We start from the raw sequence: 21,316 nt of genomic DNA, 5'->3' as shown, positions 1-21,316 counted from the left end.
GGGAGCAGGGAGCCCTCCTGCCCCGCGGGGCTCCTGCTGCCTCCCCGCCGCTCCTTTCGAATGTGACTCCCAGAATCCCGGGCACAGGGGCTCCAGACGCTTCGGGAGCAGCCTCGCGTTCCCGGGAGCGGTGTCCTGCTGCTGCAGCACCTCTGGCTGCGACACCAGGGCAGGCTTTCCTCACCCTGCACTGCACACACCTGCGAGGCACCTCGGCTCTGCCTTCTTACATTTACTTCACTGTGGTATTCAGGTTTCCGTGTCAGAAACGCAATATAGCCAAGAGCAAACCAGGACCCCTGAAAAGTGTACTTTTACTGAAGGAGAACGAAGCGATTTTTATTCTCAGAAAAGCCTGCTTTCTGGCAAAATAACCAATACTAGGAAAACCCCAGCTTTTCCTGCAGGGTGCAGGAGACACCTGTCACTCAGTTCTGGGTGCTCAGGGTTGGTTGGAATAGTGTTGCAATACAGTAACAACAACAAAGAGATGAATTACCAGCTTTTGTAAAGTGGGAGAAATACTAAAGGGTGGTATTTGTGTGGTAACTCTAATGCCTCTGGAAAAACCAGAAAGGCAGTTGTGCAATTTCAGATCACGGGAATTCTCAGTTGTCAGAAACAGCATTTCAAAGAATCAGAAGATACGATGACAGAATGGTCTGGGTTGGAAGAAACCTCAAAGCTCTACTCATGCCACCTCTGCCGTGGCAAGAGGTGGCATGAGTAGATGCCTCTTCCTGTCCAAGCTGGCCTTGGGCACTGCCAGGGATGGGGCAGCCACAGCTGCTCTGGGCAGCTTGTGCCAGACCTCAGCACCCTCAGAGGGAGGAATTTCTTCTGTCTGTGTGATTTGAAGCTACCTTAGCTGGCTTGAAGCCATTGCCCCTAGTCCTGTTGCTACATGCCCTTGGCAAATGCCCCTCTCCATTTTTCTTGCAGGCTGCCTTGGGCTACTGCAAGGGGCTCTGAGGTGTCCCCAGAGCCTTCTCCTGCCCAGGCCGAACAACCCAGCTCTCTCAGCCTGTCTCCACAGGAGAGGTGCTCCATTTCTCCAGATCCATTCTGCTCACACCTCTCTTTACAGCTCAGTGCCTTACAAAACCCACAGTCTTTCAATTAGTTTAGCACATCTGTTATGCTCCTGTTAACCCTGAGTGCTGTGGCTGTGCTTGAGCACTTTACTCCAAATGCTCCTTGTGTACCTTACTCCAGATCTTGCCCCGTGTATGTGCCCAGGTGTGATTTACAGCCCCTGCAGATAAAGCCCAGTCACCTTTAACCTGGCTGCTCCCAGAGCAAACTGGTGGCAGGCCCTGCAGCTGAGCCCCAGCAGTGCTGGCTGTGTCTGCAGCCTGTGCTGTGTTTGTGGTGCCTCCTGAGCTCTGCCCCAGTGCCCTGCACACCCTGCCAGGCTGTGCTGGGGTGCAGCTCCTGAGGCTGAGGGCACGGCCAGTGCTCACTGTGCTCTGGCAGATGGGGAACCCTGTGAGGAAAACAACGAGGACAAATCTTTGCTGCAGAATGACAATGAATTGTGGCCCTATAGGTCTTCCCTGTCAGATCTTTTGCCTTGATTCTCAAGAGTGACACTAAAGGTCAATAAAACTGGTCTGGGAGTATTTTGCTGTGTTTGAATATACAGTCTTTACAATAATGATAATTGTGTGCATTGTCTAATGCAATTAATGGTACAGGAGTCTGGGGTACCAGTTATGGAGCTGAGAATATGTTATCTTTTACCTCTGTGATTGTGATGAATATTTGAGACACCTCAGAAGCACTGCACATGAGTAAACTCTGTACAGGCTAACTGTTTGCATGCTTGGGTGCTGCTGTGAATTCTCTCACTGTCTCCTCTTACCTTGGACTGTTTTGGTTCCTGGCAGGAGAAAACTGTTTCCATGCAAGGTGGAACTGCAGGAGTCCCTCCTTGTGGCTCAGCTCCCACACTGGTGAGCATTCATGCCTCAGCTCACTCATGACCCACAAGCTACAGGAGGGGTCCTTTGCTGCAAAGGCAAATATCCTGTACTGGACAGAAGCTCAGTAGAGTATGGCAACTGCTGCTCTCTCCTTTAGTTGTAACAAACTTGATTTCCAAAACTAATTTATCTTCTATGACCTGATCTTTGCTGATTTTACTAGACTCCATATTTTCCCATTTACTTTCCTTTTATTTCCCCCCTTCATGGCTATTTTAATTTCCAAGCTTTTCTTTTCAATCTTTGCTCTACTCACTACTTCTCTCTCAAGTACCCACTCTGCAACAAGTCTGAGCCCATATCCCATCCACAGGCCTGAGAAGCAGCCATTCTGAAAGCAGTATGCTTTCAGAAACTGCAAACTCTGCCGATCCTACTTACAGTAAGAAAACAAAAAATGGGACTTTAGATCCCTACAGCCTTGTCTGGAGATACTTTGGTGGATCTGCAAGCATGGCCTATATGCTTTGCAAATGCAGAGGCTTTTACCCCAGTGTAGTGGTTTTGGTTTGTTCATTTTAGATTTTTTTTATTTTTGAGATTTCTTAACTAATGTTTTGATGAGTGTGGTTAATTACTAAGGTACTTACTTCTTGCTGTGAAATAGGATTAAGAGAAAGGTAAAGCAGGTTTAAAACTTTAAAAGGGTATAAAGAAAATTTTATTAAAAGTAACTAAAGAAAAAAAAGTAAGAATCAAAACAAACTTTTTAGAACACTTCTCCCCTCACAACTTTCTTTTTTTACTGACAATGTAAAGAAAAAAACTTAAAATTTCTAGTTAGTTTACTACCTTTAAAATAGTTTTTCTTTTGTTTACTTAGGAAGAGATGTCTCTCTTTTAAGGTTATGGAGACTTCTCCACAAGAGGAAAAACCAGTCCTCCCATGGCTCTTAATTTTGTCACGAATAGCAGCTGCCTGGGGAACCCTGCCATTGTGAAGTCTTTCCTATTTTTACAAGTCTTTTTACAGCTTGCTGATGGGCTATGTTGACTTATGGGGTATTGTTTTAAAGATGCACTTTTACCTTTTAAAGGTAAAAGTTCTTGGTATCTATTTCTAAATCATCTTTATCCCTGGGAACAGAGCTCTTCTTCTCTTGGAAGCACAGGACTACTTTTTTCTTTTTCTCTGTTCAAACTTCTCATGGGATTACAGTTACTTTAACATCTGCTTATCTTACCATGGAGGTCTTTGCTTGATACTAACTTGAACACTTTCATCTCCCTATAGTTTCATGTGTTATAGGAAAAAAAGAGTTTTTTCTCTATAGCTTACAAGAGGATTTCAGCCTTAAGATCAAGGCATCTTCTTCTTTCTCTTATCTGAGACTTAACTTTTTCTTCACTGACTTTAATGTCTTTATATTGCTCTTTTATATGTTTGTATCTTGTTCCTTTCTTTCACTCGAGAGAAGATTAAAGCACTAAAAGAATTAACATTACACTTAAAACTTACTAATAGTCACCTAACCCACCAGTAACTTGCAGTAGAAGCTGTGGCTGGGCCGTATGAGGATTAGCTTCATAGTTAGTCTTTAGTTTTCCCTGTGTTCAATTCCAGCTGCAGAACCACTCTACACAAGCTGCAAAGATCTCTAGTCTCAGGCACCTAAAGAGAGAGAACTTAACAGTAAAATCTTAACAGCTGCGGCCAGCCCTGCTCCAGCTAGGGCTCCCAGCCTCTCCTCCCACCTTCCTACCTAACAGCTCCTAAAATCCAACCCAACCAAAACAAGGCCAATAAAACTGACAAACAGCCCAAAAAAAAAAACCCCAAAAAACAACAACAACAACAAAAAAAAAAAAGAACCCAGCCCACAACAGAACCAACTAGCCTGGCCTAGCTGAGACAAAGGCCAGGGCTGGGGCTGCCACCTCCTCACCAACTAGGGGGAAAAAAAATGTTCTCAGGTTTTTTTATCTTTAACATGTGTGTTTCACAAAAACGTATCCAGCTTCTCAGTAATTTAACAAACTATCAGTTACTCAAAAAAGTTTTATATTACTTCTCTAAATTTTCTTCCCATTCTAAACCACAACACCCAGTGATACAGACTTGTGTGACAAGGGGACAGTGCTACATACCTGGGGAGTACGATTCTTGAATCCTGTCTGGCATTAAATAAAAGAGATTTTGCAGCTTGCCCTCAATCAGTGAATAATGCATAAGTCAAGGGTCAATGAAAAAATCCTGCCACATGATGACCTTTGCCTCTTTGTACTGTAATAAACTGCTACCTGTCCTGATTTCAACAGCTGAAAAACCAGACAAATATCACAGCCCCTGCTGAGGATTCAATGAAACTACAGAATATAAAACTTAGAGCTAGAGCCTCTGAAGCTTGGACAGCTTTACCACATGCTAAAGAAACAATGTGAATCTCACCTCAGGAGACAAAAGCATCACAGTACTTCTCTCTACATAGAAATGAGTAAGATCTTCTGACATTTTCCACTGTAATTTATTTTTAGTGCTGGCCTGTGCTAGGAAGTCAATTCAACTGCACTTGTGTGCATACACAAGATGAGCATGTATGCTGTGCACACCCATACAACACTGTCTATTTATCTCCTTTTAAAGGAAGCGACACAGCACTTCAAGGGTTTGTGCAATGAAGACTTGGCACGACTATTTTGCAATTATATTCCCCTCACACAACAAAGGAGGTAAACCAAAGAAGCGAGGACAGATGCTTAGGAGAAAGTTCTGCTTACCAGAACTGCAGTTCTGCTTACCAAAACAGTCTCACACAGCTCCCGAGTTCTGCCTGGCAACAGAACTTGGGCAAGAAGATGTAGAAAATCCCACCCTACTCCTTCCAGTAAAGTAATTTGGAAAGAAGGGATGGGTAGCTAGTTGCTGTAGGACATTATTAGCCATTAACAATTTCAAATTCTTCCAGAGATATAGAGAGGAGCTGAAGGGAGGGGGAACTGATGTTCATTGCCCTGTAGGATCTGTGGAGCTGCATCACTGCTGTGAGGCACCAGTGTGACCAGGAATGTGGCTGGGACAGCTGGAGCAGCCTAGAAGCCAGGTACAGGAGGCAAAGACATGGCAGAGAAGTGATTGGCAACTCTGCCATGAAGAATCCCAGCCTTGTTCTTGGCAGCCCAAGCACCAAGGTGAGGGCCCTGGAGTGGCCCTGGGACAGACCCAGTGCTGGCAGTGAGGCTGTGAGCCAGTGCAAACAGGGACAGTGGCACTGACTGGTGCCACAGGGGACAGCCTGGAGCACAGAGAGAAGCACTGGGGAAAAGACAGAAATGTTAATCCTTGCAGGGGATCTACAACTAAATTCAAAAGCAGAGAATTGTGGGTACTGGAGAATTTTTCTCCCTTTTCTAACATTTGGGAGGAGTCTTAATTCCAGCACTACTATTACAGATTAAGTACCACAACAGTCAGAACTATCTGTCTCAGTTGTAAAACCACCTGACAAAGCAGAACATTCTGTAGTTTCATCTTCTTTCCACAGAGGACATTTCTGTATCTACACCACACCAAAGTTTCTGTACCACCAATAAACTTGGCATCAAGAGAATCTTACTCATAAACTGGGTCTTCATTGTATAGGAACTCACCCCCGGTTGGGGTGAGCCGGAAAGGTAGAAAAGTCTCCCCTCCAACCCGAGCTTCCAAAGAAAGACTCAGCAGTCATCAGTCGTCCGGTCTCAAGGTAGTTTATTGTATGTTATCTAAAAGATTTCTCCCTGAGCTGCTGCAGTCCGTTCAGCAGTCAGGCAAAGGCACACTCCGACACCCAGGGGGCTGGTGCCCTCTTTTATATCATATATTACGTATTAGATGTTTACAGTTTTCCCCCAATGCCCATCACCTACATTGAACAGTGACTTTCTACTCTAAACCAATCTGTGAGTGCCAACATCACCAAGAACATGGAGGTTAGGAAGGAGAAAGAAAGAGGACAGGGCACACCCAAATCCCTCCATCTTAGAACTTCTGACCCCCATGTACAAAACTCAGACCCCTCTGTACAAGGCCTAAAATCCCCCTGTACAGCACTCAAAATTTCTTCCTCTCACTTTGTGACTACTTCTACTATAATATCTAAACTTTTGTGATTTCTTGTTCTTCCTGCAAGGTTGGTAAATTGTTCCATGGATCAGGTTCAAAGCCACAGGGGTCTGTGGCTGCATTCCAGGGTCTCAAATGCTTCTGACCTGGGCCCGGAACATCCAAGAGTGTCCAAGGGACATTCTGGGTTCTGACACATGGATTTCACTTTATTAAAACAACGTTGCTGCTACATTCTGTCTTCAGTCATGGGGGAGTGTCAGAAGAACCTGAGCATTGGGGAAATTTGGTAGCTGTATTTGACAAGTGAGGATAAACTGGAATAATTGCAGGTATGACAACGATGAAGAAAAGATGAGAGAAATGCAATTTGAGCCTCAAATATACATCAATTAATTTTTAAAATATCCTAATAGTTGCATATTATGTGCATGTTTAGACTGTAAACTATAACTCTAATTTAAACTTCTTGTTTTGCGTGCTTTTGTTATTTGCCTTTTCAAGGATTACTTTTTTCCAGAATTCTACCTTCTTTTCTTTCAACTTTCTGTCTTTCTTTTGTTGTAGATTTATCTGCAAGTATTCTTCATTTAGGTTGTAAGATGGCCATTCAACCAGACCCTCTCCATTAGGATTTCTGTAAGCAAGAGGAAAAAAGAGTGAGTGCCCTTTTCAGTCACAGGGGAATTCAGTCACATGGAGTCAGTGCAAAGCAGCCATGCCTGTTAAGCATTTCATGATTCTTACCCATTTCGAGCAAAGTTAGCCCAGTACTTCATTAGAGTTCTGCTGAGGGTCTTCTCTTCCTCTGTAACTTCACCTGGAAGACAAAATACAGAATAGTTACTCTGTGTGGCAGAAATCAGGACATTGTGAATATGCTGTAACAGTTTGGCAATTGCAACAGAAACACACCACTGGCCAACATCACTACTACAGCAAGCATCAGGGGATTTCAGCACTCCTCATCAATGACTTGCATCATCACCCTACTGTAGAAATCAGGGAATTTGGAAACAAGGAAATAAGGTGATGTGCCTGTAACCTTCCAGGAAATCAGAGCAGGACAAAAAACCCCTATGTGTCCTGCATCCCAGTACAACTCCAGGAATGGGCCACGTGGCTTTGTTTTCTGGATCCCATTCTAGTTTTGTGGGACTGAAATTCTCCTTGTTATTCAGAGCATGACTAGGCAAAGATTTCTTCATTCTCACACAAGATGGTGCACTCCATTTCCCAGCACTTCAAGAGTATTTCTTTAAATGCAGTTACACATAAGCTCACTGTATCACCAGGTGAGCATTATTTCAGTTCCTGTGTGTTTTTAATTATAAATGCATCTCAATACACTACGAAAAATGTTTGGTATCTTAAAGCCCTTGATAAATTCAGGCAAAGAGGAAAAGAGCTGTTCAGTGTATCCTAGTGCCAAAGGTATGAAAGTTTAAAAAAAAAAGAGGAAAAGAAAAAGGCTCTGGTAGCAGATTAACAAAGGACTTTGCAACAGAGGATAGCTCCAAAGTTCAATGAAGTAAAAGGAAATACTTTCACTTATGTAGGCTTTGACCAGACTATGAACTACTGTGCAAATCACAAAAGTAAAAGCAGAAAAAAATAGTGAATTCACTTAAAATAAGCAGAATTTTTGTGTCTCTGTCAAAATAAGAACTGTTCCTAATCTGTTCCACAGGAAAGAAAATACTTCATGCTGAGTATTACTGTCTTAGGCACACGTAAGGAAAAGATATTGCTGGATTAATAATGTTCCGTAGGAAGTGGCATCATGTTTCTTAACTGTTCAGTGATTGGCAGATTCATTAGGAATATAACAATGTGGGATTCTGCCAGAAGGAATTTCCAGAATCCCTTGGAAATTTTGGGAGTACACCCTTAATCCTCCCTCAGTGGACTGGTTTCATTTGAATAAATGCTCAAGAAAAGAAAAAGGCTCTGGTAAGGCAAAACAGACCTAACCATTAGATCCTCACACAGAAAATGAAACACTGGAATTCCAAGCCTTGCTCTGAATACAGCTGGAATCATTTCCTGCAAAAGAAACCAAGTCCCCCATTCTTTGGAGCCTGGCAACCCGTGGGATTTCCTGAAAGGAGGAGACACTGGCCTAAACTCCTCAGGAAAAGTAGAGATCCTGGATTTCCTCTTCCCAAGCACTCTGGAAGTTTAATTGACCTTTCCTTCAATTTCATTTTCAGCCAAAGCCATTTGGCAAATTCATGCACAGTGCTGGAATAATGGCAGTGAATTTTCTAGCAAATATCCTATTTGCTGAATCGCTGACAAGACGTGGAACTCACTGTAGTTCAGACCAAGCAAACTGTAAAGGAGCAAAGACGGAGAAGATGGTTAAATGCATAAAACCAATTCTGCCAGGAGAAAGGGTTATGGCTTGGTCTCACTGCCATTATATGCACCTTAATCTGATGAAAATGAATAAAACAAGGAATAGAAAAATGCCAGGGTTACAGGACTCATTCATGAGTGAATGGTGTCTGTTCCTTACTGCGGAGCTGGATGTCCCCAGCCAGGAATGGCCCCCCAAAGACAAAACCAACTTCATCCCCATGGTCAGCCTTCACATAGTCGGGTTTGCTATCCCAGTATGCACTGGCCCGGTGCTGGAACTCAAAGAAGTACGTAGGAGCTCCAGACTCTGCAAGACATAACATATAGGGAGTTACAGGAGAGATACATAAACTCCAGCTGTCATCAGCTGTTCAAAATACTTCTTTAAAAAATAAGCTTTTTACTGGGCACATTTCTAGTGTAATTGTTACATTCAAATATGTACTTTTGATGCAAAATTAAGAACTCAGCACTTGCACAAAAACAACAAATTGGAAGATCCACCCTAAGATAATGTACAGAAAACAAAATATCAAATTATTTCCACTTTTGAGTATCATGGCATGGCTTGTCTACACCTACACACCAGAAAATTTACAGACCACAGAGCTGCTGACTTCCCAAGCAGCCATGGGCCAAAGGACAAAGGTTGCTTTGATATGTTTTAATTTTTAAGCCTGTATAATTCAGTTAGCAAATATTTACCTGTGTTACCATGCTCTGCTCTCAATATATTGTGATTATGAGCACACTTACACAGAGATAAGGGACTGTACACAACCCTGCAGACCTGTATCATTCCTAATGTTCCCAGTGGGACTCTCAAGAAGGGCTGCCTACATATGACAGGATTTGTGTCTGCATCATTTGATCCAGCCTGCAGCAGGAGGTTTGAGTGTCCCACTGCTGTTGATCAGCTTACCCCTGTGATAATTCAGTGCTTTAATGGCTGGCATGACAATTGCCATGTCCCCCAGCAGGTCCAGGAATCCATCCCGTAGCTCTGCAGGGTCCTCTGTGTCTCCCAGATATTCATCTAAGATCTTGGGCAGAAAATCTGAGGGTACATCCTAAGAGACAAGAAACAAGCAGACAAACAATCACTGTCTGAATTAGTAGCTAAAATTGCCATCTTTTAAACTTCAGAGATTCTGCAAAGGCACAAATGTCCAGGACAGAACCCATGTTGATGGGAAACAAAACCTATTCATGCTTTTTGTAGGCAAAAAATACCAAACAAACCAACCACCTCAGGTGAAATTTGCACCAGATTTATACGGGTTAAAACTCTACAGGAATAAGTGTAGATCCAGCAATTTATCCTGACAATATCTTCAGCTTCTGTTTTCGTCAGGAGAAGAGAGATGGGAATCACAAAGGTAAATTCTCAGTCCTTAAAAGTTTTATGGACCATTAGACAAGAGGACATAACCAATGGGATCTCCAAACACAGTGTAAATTTTCAGGGTTAGAATTTGCTGCTTGAAAGATGAACCCCAAAACTAGGAGTGCAAAGTAACTACTTTAAAAGCTACATTTAATGTAAACATACTGAAAAATACACCTTGAAACTCCCTAAGCAGGAGATTAGCCATGCAATACCTTAACATTAGGGAAGCTATTGCAGTAATCCCACAAATATGCAAGACAAAAGTATTGTTTGAGGTCTAGAATGAAAAAGGCATTTTCCCAAATCCCAGGCCTGAATCAATCCTATTTCTGTGTAATTCCATACACCCTAGTCCTGTCAACTTTGCTGGGATTATCCCCCAAAGCCTACCATGACCTCAGCCCTCAGTAACACTATGACTCGAGCAGCGAGACCCAAATCTGTTCCATACATGAAAAAGAAAATTCACATCTCAAATTAGATTAGTGCAGCAGTACTTACAATCATTGGTAGAAAAACCTCCACAGTTGAGGCAATTGATTTTCTATCTCCTATTTCCCTCAAACTTGTCATTTTTGATGTCTGTACAGAGGAAAAAAAAAAAACCCCAATGTTATTAGCATTAGTTATTAGCATACCTTTCAATGTCTCCATTATTTTCAACATTGAAACTACATTATTCCATTAATTCTTACTACTGGTGTTTATTTTTAAAGCATCATATCATATGCAAAAGTGCAGCAAAATGCAGCAGCTGTCTTGAAAAGCTTGTATTTATTGCAATAAATGTTGTCTAGGTGAAGGTTTCTACATAAACCACTCCTAATACATAGTTTATCCTTAAATCAACATTAAGAAACTTGTAAAACTAGAAAACATGAGAGCAGAGTTGAAGCAAAAAGCTGCTTCTGTCTCACAGGCTTATTTTCATTCTGTTGGGGGAGATCTTAAAAGTCACTGGCAGTCTGTCTCTAGTCCAATTGTTTGAGCCCTTTGAAATAAGAATAATGCAGTGTTCTTCCTCTTTTTAATGCTCTTTAACAGCATTACATAAAACAACTCTTCTGTCTGCAAAATAAATTCAAACAGATTTCACTTTGCATTGTTCTTCTGGGACTTACAACCAGAGATAGTTGCTTCATAGATTCAGAACAAACGCTTGGTACTACACAAAGGAACCTGAATATTTAGGAAATAAAAGAAAGGGATAAGAAAGGAGAGGACACAAATCCATCTCCTGCAGTTTTTGTGCTCTGAGAGCATTTGCTCATGTTTTAGAGTAACCCATTGAGTTCTCATGAGAAAGGAGAATGGGCTGGACACCTGCATTGTCCCTCACTCTGCCCCAGATGAGATTTTCAAATGAAAGCTCTTTCTGCAGGGTGGTAATGATACCAGGGGGAAGCTGGTCTAGGTGATCAGTGGCACATTTTTAAGCACACTGTGTATCAACCCTGACTACTGAGCCTTGTGGGGGAAAGGATTGGCTTTATTTGCCTTTCAGTAATAACTCCTTGATTGTTGCATTCTTTTTCCTCTCTCTGCCTGGATGAGGGATTACAATTGTAGGATAAGAAAACCCTGTACAAAACTGATGTTCCAATTGATGTGTCCATGCAGTTTAACCTGCAGGATGAAGCCTCTCTCACCCTCTTGTGATCCAGTGGTTCTGGGACACTGCAGAGCCATGATGCAAGCAATGTTTACCTTGTATGTATTTCCAAAAATGCAAAGACTTGTCCTATCACTTAACACAAACATTAGAAACACATTAAAAATAAAGAATAGACATTAGATCACCGATCTAATATTCCAGCCAAATTCATTGTTGGTGACTCCTATCATGAATGGGACTGCATTGAATTCTTTTCCAGCCAATATCTCTTCAGGTGGCTTGTGAAGAAACACTCCATCCAAAACTAAGGGTAGAAATGAGATTTCCTGAAGGAAGAGAAAAAAAAAATCAAATTAGTTGTTAATAGTAATTCCAATCTTTCCTTCAAATCATGTAAGATGTCCACATTAAATGTCCGAATTGCAAAAAAGGGCTTTAAGAAATTCAAGTATCTACAGCTACTGTAACATAAATTTAGTTTGGCACAGGAGTATAAAATGCAGGCCTGTCTGGGTCAAGGTGTAGAGGAATGTAATGGGTTCCTGATCCTGTGCTGTTCTGACATTAAAACATAGGGATGCTCAGACCTTGCTCACAACTTCACAGGTGCTGTGACACTGCCAAACTTCCAGAAAGAACTGACGTGTGAAATTACTTCAACATTTAGGGAGTATTTTTTCAAAAGATAAGAAAAATCAACTTTGGAACGGACCATCAATGAACTCTGATCAGAGCCTGAGCTAAAGTTTTGCAAGCGAGCCATTAAAAAGTTCTGTTGCCATCAAGCCTCACCTACCTTGCTTTTAAGGACTATGAACTCTGCTTCCTGCTTCCTCAAGCAGTTCAGCAGGGAGAGGGAACTGCTTGTCTCACACTTGAATATACTGGCAATTTTCTGAAAATTATCAACAAAGACAAGCACTGTTATAAAATCATTATACACACTGCTGTTAATAGCTTGTTAGCGGCAAATTTAAGTGAGCTTGATAGATCTTTGAGTATTTTATTTTACTAGAAATGCTACAGTTTGATCACAAAGTGAAATCATTCTGGTGTACTTCTCTTTCTTGCTGTATTTCCATTCACTGTCTTCTCAAACTTTGCTGTAGAGATAATACAAGCTTGTAGCATAAACCAAATAAGGAAAGAAAACGCAGAAACATCTACATTAATACTATCTGCCATCACAGGAAAAGATATTAAAAGGCACTTATAGAAAGTGATTTTATTTTAAGTTTGGGGTTTTTTTGTTGTTTTATATTTAATTAATTTACTTCACATAAAGTCCCTCCCTAAAAGACTGTAGGTCAATAAAAAATGGAATTCTTCTTCTGGAGTCTTGTTAAACTTTCCATAATAAATGTCACAGTTACTGTGTAGAGTACAGTGGATATAAAAATGGACATTTGCCTAGCTTGGCATTTGTGTGACTGAAAATGCCTTTGTCAGCCCAAAGCTGTTACAATCATACAGCTGTCCAATCTATTTCCAACACCAAACAGACCAAAGTTAAACAGGTGTGCTGCAACAATAAACTGGATAAACTTTGTTGCACAGTTTACAATGACATTTTCCCCTTTTCTTTTTAAAACAAATTATCACATAGACGTATCCCTTAGGTATCCTTATATATCCTTTATCCTTCAGTATCCTTTATATATCCTAGATAGATATTTAGTATCCTTCTATCCCTAGAAAAAGTCTATTTTAGGCTATAAAGACTTTAAAATGCAAAAAAATGAGCTTACCTCAAGATCTGTTGAAATATGTAAATTTCTACTGGGGGGAATTAGAATTCCACTCTCTGATATTGCTTTATGAAAGAGACCCTTAGATAAAGGAGATAGCACCTGCAAAGGAGGGAAGAACAAAAGGTATTTATTCTACATTAACATCCTTACCTTACAACTTTATGCTAGTTATAGTCTATAACCTCCTGGATTCAGTTGGGAATTACACATCTTTATTTGCTAAATCTCCACATTTAGCCCAATGTGCTGTTAAACTTACTGTCAAAAACCAGATTAAGCATGAAATGTTACATTAATTAAGCTTTTAAAGACTTTTATTTTTATCTACTATATACCTACATGTGCAAAAACAGAGCAAGATCCTGCGGATATCCCAAAGAGAGTGACAGATGCTGGGTCCCCACCAAAGTGTTCAATATTTCCTTGGACCCACCGAAGAGCAGCAACTTGATCCAGGTACGCCCAGTTCCCGCGGGCGTGCTCGTCACCAGTGCTGAAAGGAAAGCAGCAGAGCCACCCCTCAGCAGCAGTGACAGTACCACAACAGAGGCCAGCTCAGCAACCTGTGTTTGGTGCAAAGTGACCTACAGCTCCTCACGGTCACACCTCAGCCCCTGACTCCCTCCACTCTCTGCTCACCCAGGTAGATCCCTGGCCTTTGCTCTACCTGAGTTTTTGCTTTACACAGCAGAGGATGGAAGCAAAGGCCAGAACAAGCATCCTGTCCAGCACCAAATAAGCCCAGCTATGATCTGATAGCAGGCTGCCATCACACGACCATGCAGATGGCATGTACAGACATTTCTTGGTGTTCTGAAGTCCTGATGTCAGTGAATTTTGTACATTTAAACCACTCTAACAGTGGGAAGCTGATATAGAAGTTCAGCACATTTGGCAAACAGAACTACCCATGCTTTAAACATGACAGCAAGTACTTTGTAAAAAGTGAAATAGGTGTTCTCACTTGAAGTAACCAAGGAGTCCCAGTCTGTACTGAATTAATACCACCACAACATTCTCGTAGGCTGACAGTGCAGAGCCATCATACCGAGCAGCACCACCAAATATAAAATTGCCTCCATGGATCCACACCATTACCTTGGAAACAAAAGGGTGAGACACACCTTTATGCACTGGTTTGCAGATTTCACTTGAAAAAGGAGAATGTCAGAGAATTAGGAACACCAAATCACTGAAGCACGATGGCTGCTGAATTTCAGATTGGTGGTCTTGGAATTTTACATGCTAATATTATTTCTGCTTATGCAGCATCACATTTTCAAAAGCAATTAAGTCTCTTAGGAGCAATCATTACTTGCAAGCTTTATAAAACACAAGTTTGTTCAATGGTTTACATACAGGTAACTTGTCCTTCTTGCTTGAGCCAGCAGGGCTGTAAACACTGAGATACAAACAGTCCTCAGAAGTTTGGAATGCAAGGTGCTTTTCTTTAAAGTTTTTTTCAGCTGTTTTCAGCAGGGACAGATCTTGAGGACAGCTTCACAAAAAAAAAAAAAAAAGCACAATTATTAGTACTAAACCTGCAATAGCATCAAGGTAACAATGACAAAGAAAGCAATTTCTTTTGCCCCCAGCTGAATCCCCACAGGGTGCTTGAATTTTGTGTTATCTATAATCAGTGAGAGGTGCAGCCTGTAAAAGCACATCTCCACACCTGTACTAGAAATACTCCAGTACTGGCAGTGTATCCACCCCCAAATATCACGTCCTCAGCAGAAGCAGGCCTCTGCACCCCAATAAACACAGCTCTGACCAGCACGGGCAGGTTCTGGCCACAAAGGAACTGCTCTCACAGCGGTGGGTAAGAAGTTGCATCTCTCACACCAGTCCAGGGTTCAGGTGGTTCAGGTGGAGAAAACCTCAAGGATCCAAGAGGGGCTTTTGCAAAAGGAATTCCAAGGAAAACATTTACAAGCTTGTCTGTGCCCTTCACGCTTGTCTGTGTTCCTTTGAGCCGTCCGAGTGCAATAGTCACTTCTGGCTCAGCACCACTCTGACCTAAGTAACACAAAAGATAAAAAAATAATAAATTAAATTACATCTTCATAATTACCTCACAGACTTTTCCATTAAGTATTTTTAACTGAGTGTTTAATTTAGAACATTTCAGTTTATTCCTTTCAATTTTGTTCCATTTTCCTTTGGTGCAGTGACAGACACTCCCTGCCAGTTACACCTGGAGCCATGTAGGGCAGGATATTGTTACCATGCAAGAGCAAATTTCAGAGCAAACAGCAAAACCATTAACATTTCCTAAATTTATCATTCAACAAGATCTTAAAAATATTTTGTTCGGAGAATTCAGAAATGTTGCTCCTCTCTACTTTTTAAAAAGGACAGAAAACTTTATTTTCATTAAATCATCTGCAAATCAGTAATTTTTGCATCATGAAGGCATTTTTGCAGACTGGTAACCAAAGCACACACCGCCTTTGTAAAAATCACTGGAAGTTGGTGCAGTGGCTTCCCCAGCAGCAGCAGCAACAACAAGGAGTCGCGGGGCTCACCTTCTGCCCCGCACACGAGGAACGCCGCGCTACAAAACAAGGCGCAAAGCGACGCGGCCGGGCTCGCAGGAGACATTTTCACCCCCGGTCGGGCTCCCGGGGACTCTCTCCGCTTTTATGCGGAGCAGAAAGGGACAAAGGTCCCAGGGCACTCGGGGCACGGAGCGCGGCTGGGCTGCGAGTGTGACCTGCAGGGAACGCCTCCAGAGCGCCGAATGCAAACAGGAGAGTGACACAGCCCGAGAGCCGGCACAGCTGCTGATTGATTATCGATACAGCTCCTGATTGATTATCCATACAGCCCGAGAGCCGGCACAGCCCCGGACTGATTATCGATACAGCTCCTGATTGATTATCCATACAGCCCGAGAGCCGGCACAGCTGCTGATTGATTATCGATACAGCTCCTGATTGATTATCCATACAGCCCGAGAGCCGGCACAGCTGCTGATTGATTATCGATACAGCTCCTGATTGATTATCCATACAGCCCGAGAGCCGGCACAGCCCCGAACTGATTATCGATACAGCTCCTGATTGATTATCCATACAGCCCGAGAGCCGGCACAGCCCCGGACTGATTATCGATACAGCTCCTGACTGATTATCCATACAGCCCGAGAGCCGGCACAGCTGCTGATTGATTATCGATACAGCTCCTGACTGATTATCCATACAGCCCGACAGCCGGCACAGCTGCTGATTGATTATCGATACAGCTCCTGACTGATTATCCATACAGCCCGAGAGCCGGCACAGCCCCGGACTGATTATCCATAGCTCCTGATTGATTATCCATACAGCCCGAGAGCCGGCACAGCTGCTGATTGATTATCGATACAGCTCCTGATTGATTATCCATACAGCCCGAGAGCCGGCACAGCTGCTGACTGATTGATTATCCATACAGCCCGAGAGCCGGCACAGCTGCTGACTGATTGATTATCCATACAGCCCGAGAGCCGGCACAGCTGCTGATTGATTATCGATACAGCTCCTGATTGATTATCGATACAGCCTCTGATCACCGGCACAGCCCCTGAGTGATTATCGATACATCCCCTGATCACCGGCACAGCCCCGGACTGATTATCGATACGGCCCCTGGTTATCGATACGGCCCCGGACTGATTATCGATACGGCCCCTGGTTATCGATACGGCCCCGGTCGCCTCCACCGCGCGTTCGCGGTCCCGGCAATGGCCCAGCGCCGCCCGGCAGCCGCAGCAGGAGCGCCAACCGCACTGTCAGTGCCAGCGGCTGAGAGAACAGGGCAAGTGCGAACAGACTCCAGAGCTTCCGCACTGTAAACTTCTTTAAAACCCCCTTAAAACAACAAAAGTATCACCAAAACGCCACGACGAGCAAAACAAAGCAACAAAAACCCCTAATCCGCCCTCCGTCCCTCAACAACCGGGACGAGAGATTACACATAACTAAAAAGTAATAATAGAAAACCAAATCCAAATACTTAATACTTGCCTTAATCTCCTTTTAGAGGGGTGCCATTGCTACACTCTGCCACTCCAGTTTAAATTTGCGTGGGGTTCTTTTGTTTGACTTTTCAAAGCAGGGAACAGATGAGATGAACAACTTGCGTCGGAGCATCCTTGGCAGCGCCAGGCCCAGCCCGGAGCCCTGGCGGACACTGCGCCTTCGACTCCGTGCGCGTCCAGCCTGCTGCTCCGTCCGATCCGAGCTCCGGGGAAGGGGAGCAGCGCCGCCCGGCTCCGGGGAAGCGCAGCAGCGCCGCCCGGCTCCGGGGAAGGGCCGCAGCGCCGCCCGGCTCCGGGGAAGGGGAGCAGCGCCGCCCGGCTCCGGGGAAGGGGAGCAGCGCCGCCCGGCTCCGGGGAAGCGCCGCAGCGCCCGGCTCCGGGGAAGGGCCGCAGCGCCGCCCGGCTCCGGGGAAGGGCCGCAGCGCCGCCCGGCTCCGGGGAAGCGCAGCAGCGCCGCCCGGCTCCGGGGAAGGGCCGCAGCGCCGCCCGGCTCCGGGGAAGGGGAGCAGCGCCGCCCGGCTCCGGGGAAGGGGAGCAGCGCCGCCCGGCTCCGGGGAAGCGCCGCAGCGCCCGGCTCCGGGGAAGGGCCGCAGCGCCGCCCGGCTCCGGGGAAGCGCCGCAGCGCCCGGCTCCGGGGAAGGGCCGCAGCGCCGCCCGGCTCCGGGGAAGGGCCGCAGCGCCGCCCGGCTCCGGGGAAGGGCCGCAGCGCCGCCCGGCTCCGGGGAAGCGCCGCAGCGCCGCCCGGCTCCGGGGAAGGGCCGCAGCGCCGCCCGGCTCCGGGGAAGCGCCGCAGCGCCGCCCGGCTCCGGGGAAGGGCCGCAGCGCCGCCCGGCTCCGGGGAAGCGCACCAGCGCCGCCCGGCTCCGGGGAAGGGCCGCAGCGCCGCCCGGCTCCGGGGAAGGGGAGTAGCGCCGCCCGGCTCCGGGGAAGCGCCGCAGCGCCGCCCGGCTCCGGGGAAGGGCCGCAGCGCCGCCCGGCTCCGGGGAAGGGCAGCAGCGCCGCCCGGCTCCGGGAGGCGCTCGAGGAGCCGGGCCCGCCCCGCTCCCGGCCCGGGCCCGCGCGGTGCGGCGCCGATCGCGCTCCGGGCTGGTTCCGGGGCGGGCGCTGCCGCCGCTGCCGCCGCCGCTGCCATGGTGGGCCCGGGCCCGGGCGCGGCTCCGCTGGAGAACGCGAACCCCCTCATCTACCGCCGCTCCGGGGAGCGCCCCGTGACCGCCCGCGAGGAGGACGACGAGCTGCCCGACGCCATCGACGACCGGGAGATCTTCGATATCCTGCGGGAGCGGCGGGCAGGGCCGGGCGGGCGGGGCGGGCCGGGCCGGGCAGCGCCGCTTTCCTTAACCCGCACATCTCATCCGCTCCATCAATGACCCCGAGCACCCGCTCACCCTGGAGGAGCTGAACGTCGTCGAGCAAGTGCGAGTGAAAGTGAGATCCCGCCGGGATGGGCTGCCTCAGCCGTCCGATAATATAATATATAAATATAATATAATATAATATAATATAATATAATATAATATAATATCATAATATCATAATATCATAATATAATATTGTAATATATTGTAATAATATAATATAATATAATATAATATAATATAATATAATATAATATAATATAAAATGTAATAATATTATATTATAATATAATATAAATAATATACTTGAAGATATAATAGATAAATAATATTTAAATATATAATATTTAAATGCATTTAGAACAGTTATAACTCTAATAATATTAGGATTATCATAATAATTACAATATTTAATAATATGGTGTAATAAATAATTATAAATATTATAAATTAATATTAATAATATTTTATAATATAATATTATAAGATTACAATCTCATATTTAATATAATACTGAATATATCTAACACAGTATATTAATAACTTACAATATTGAAATGGATTTCTAGTACTTTGCAGTATCTGACTGTATTCACAGTAGCACCTGAGCATAGCACTGGCCGGGGGCAGCGAGCCGCCGTGCGGGGCTCAGGTGCTCTGGGTGCCCGCAGGTGAGCGATGCCGAGAGCACGGTGTCGGTGGAGTTCACCCCCACCATCCCGCACTGCAGCATGGCCACCCTCATCGGCCTCTCCATCAAGGTCAAGCTGCTCCGCTCTCTGCCCGAGAGATTCAAGGTGAGCAGTCAAAGCAAAAGAGCGGGGTTGTGTTTGGAAACATTTTTTTAAAAGGCAAAAAAAAAAAAAGCATCTTGCAGTGAGAAATACCTAGAGGTTTTTGCATTTTTCGCGGGAGGGAGCTGCAGGGAGCAGAGGGCAGTGGGTGAAGTAGCAGCGCACAGCTCCGGGGGTTGTCCAGGCCCCGGCGCTGTTGTCAGGGGCAGGGGGTTCTGAGGGGAATCCCTGCAGTGCTCTGCAGCACAGCACGAGGGGAGCTCTCCCCCTTGGCTGAAGCGGGTCTAAGCGTGTGCAAATGCAGAATACTCTGCAGTTTTACACTTCTGTTTTATTCGGTTATATAGAGTAACTGTTAGTGGCAGGAATGTCCTTTCCCTCTTCTTTTGTTACTATTTCATTTTTATTAGTTTGAACTTAATCTTCCAGTGTTTTGTTGAACTCATCCCCTGTTTCTTTCGTGCTGCTATTTCAGCTGGATGTTCATATAACACCAGGAACACATGTCTCTGAGCACGCAGGTAAGGCTTTTACTTCTCTCTTGTGTGGTCTTCATATTTGTTTTAATCTTGAAAATCAGCGAGGAGAGAGATTCCCACAGCTGCAGAGCAGCTGCTCAGCGTCTGGGGCTTTCTGTGCGTCAGATTCTGGGGGATGTTCCACAACAGGAGCATGGAGTGTCACTTAGATTGTGCTGCAGTGTTCTGTAAACGTCTGCTCAGGCAGCCTGTGCTCTCAGACACTCACTGATGATTTGCCTGAGCACTCAGAACAGGGGAGGACACAGGGATTTTTGTGTCACCCCTGTGGAGCAGCTCCTGCACAGCTGCTGTGACAGAGAGGCTCTGCCCTGAGACAGCAGCTCCGGGCTGCCCTGGGCATCCCCACACTGCAGCACCATGAAAACTGGCATGATGTGGCTCAGCGTGAAGACATGGAGTCCCAGTGTCCTGACTGGTTCCTGGTGGGTTTTTTCCTGCACAGTTAATAAACAGCTCGCTGATAAGGAACGTGTGGCAGCTGCTTTGGAAAACTCTCACCTGCTGGAAGTGGTCAATCAGTGTTTGTCTGCTCGGTCGTAATTGCTTGGTGAGGAAATCATTGGTGTTCTGATCTACTAAACTAACTTTGTATATATGTGGTGATATTACAATTTACATAAAACTGTGAGCACAATAAAATCACTTAAATTCTCTTGAGGAAATGTTTCTTTGCTCTTTTAAAAAATACTGTGTGGGGAGTTAGCTTACAGACAGCTACAAAAATATAATAAAACTTGGCTTTTTAATTGTATGAATCATTGCATAGTTACAGTTTTCCATTAATCATTTTTTTCATCCTGTTTTTAACTGGTTTCTCACTACTAAAAATAAGTTATAAGCTGCATTTTAGAAGTGGATTTTGCACGCTGCACTTCACAAGTACACCAAGGTAGCTTTTAGTTAAAATCTTTACATTCCTGTGACAGTTTCAGACTGTTAATACAGTTTCACTTTCAGACATCACAAGTTGTACAAGCTGGTGTGTGCAGAGTTGGAGGACATCTAGCAGTAAGTGTCCACACTTCCAAACCACATGTCTGATTTTAATTATCTTAGATTAGCCAAATGTGGAGGGCTCTTTAGGCCTGTGTAAAACGTGATTTATTTTTAATTACTGCTTCATTGTGGTAGGAAATGCAGTATCTTTGAAGGAGGTGGTGTTTGTGCCCCTGCAGTACAGGAGTCATTACCAGTTCTCAGGATGAACAGCCCAGCAGGCTCTGCAGAAAGACTGTCCTGGCAGTGTTTGACAGCTAGAGCACAAGTTTTGCTCTAAATGCTTTGAGATTTAATGCTAAAACCCAGCCTATGCTTCTGGTTTGGGAACTGTGGCATTCACTAAACTGTTGCCTTTGGCAGACATTGACAGTAGAAAAACTCATTAAGAATTCATTTGAATTTTTGTAAAGGATGTCTCTAGTCCTAGGCCACACGGAAAAATAACAACCTGT

At 44.7% G+C, this 21,316-nt stretch overlaps 2 protein-coding genes across 2 annotated transcripts; one reads left to right on the top strand and one right to left on the bottom strand.

The window, feature by feature from the left end:
• Positions 1-6,223: 6,223 nt before the first annotated feature.
• On the bottom strand, positions 6,224-15,817 carry CES2 (carboxylesterase 2). Its single transcript, XM_068202471.1, has 13 exons — positions 15,676-15,817; positions 14,962-15,166; positions 14,507-14,645; positions 14,112-14,245; positions 13,487-13,640; positions 13,145-13,246; positions 12,193-12,291; positions 11,582-11,722; positions 10,283-10,363; positions 9,314-9,461; positions 8,549-8,698; positions 6,775-6,847; positions 6,224-6,664 (listed from the first exon to the last, which is right to left on the bottom strand). The coding sequence occupies exons 1-13, from the start codon at positions 15,749-15,751 to the stop codon at positions 6,475-6,477; spliced, it is 1,692 nt and encodes a 563-aa protein (XP_068058572.1). The 5' UTR covers positions 15,752-15,817; the 3' UTR covers positions 6,224-6,474.
• Positions 15,818-18,268: 2,451 nt separating this feature from the next.
• CIAO2B (cytosolic iron-sulfur assembly component 2B) lies at positions 18,269-20,527 on the top strand. Its single transcript, XM_068202457.1, has 5 exons — positions 18,269-18,442; positions 18,522-18,599; positions 19,201-19,326; positions 19,799-19,844; positions 20,308-20,527. The coding sequence occupies exons 1-5, from the start codon at positions 18,302-18,304 to the stop codon at positions 20,403-20,405; spliced, it is 489 nt and encodes a 162-aa protein (XP_068058558.1). The 5' UTR covers positions 18,269-18,301; the 3' UTR covers positions 20,406-20,527.
• Positions 20,528-21,316: the final 789 nt, after the last annotated feature.

This window comes from Anomalospiza imberbis, chromosome 12 (assembly GCF_031753505.1).
Source record: "Anomalospiza imberbis isolate Cuckoo-Finch-1a 21T00152 chromosome 12, ASM3175350v1, whole genome shotgun sequence".
NCBI lineage: Eukaryota > Metazoa > Chordata > Aves > Passeriformes > Viduidae > Anomalospiza > Anomalospiza imberbis.
This window is presented reverse-complemented; position numbering and strand designations above follow the sequence as displayed.

Excerpts from the sequence above, each read along its gene's own strand:
- CES2 (XM_068202471.1), bottom strand. The coding sequence starts at position 15,751 with ATGTCTCCTGCGAGCCCGGCCGCGTCGCTTTGCGCCTTGTTTTGTAGC. Across the intron at positions 8,699-9,313 it reads AGCACTGAATTATCACAGGG|AGTCTGGAGCTCCTACGTAC; the intron begins GTAAGCTGATCA and ends TATGTCTTGCAG. Across the intron at positions 6,848-8,548 it reads TGGGGACATCCAGCTCCGCA|GTGAAGTTACAGAGGAAGAG; the intron begins GTAAGGAACAGA and ends TTTGTCTTCCAG.
- CIAO2B (XM_068202457.1), top strand. The coding sequence starts at position 18,302 with ATGGTGGGCCCGGGCCCGGGCGCGGCTCCGCTGGAGAACGCGAACCCC. Across the intron at positions 18,443-18,521 it reads ACGACCGGGAGATCTTCGAT|CTCATCCGCTCCATCAATGA; the intron begins ATCCTGCGGGAG and ends TAACCCGCACAT. Across the intron at positions 19,845-20,307 it reads ACATGTCTCTGAGCACGCAG|TTAATAAACAGCTCGCTGAT; the intron begins GTAAGGCTTTTA and ends TTTCCTGCACAG.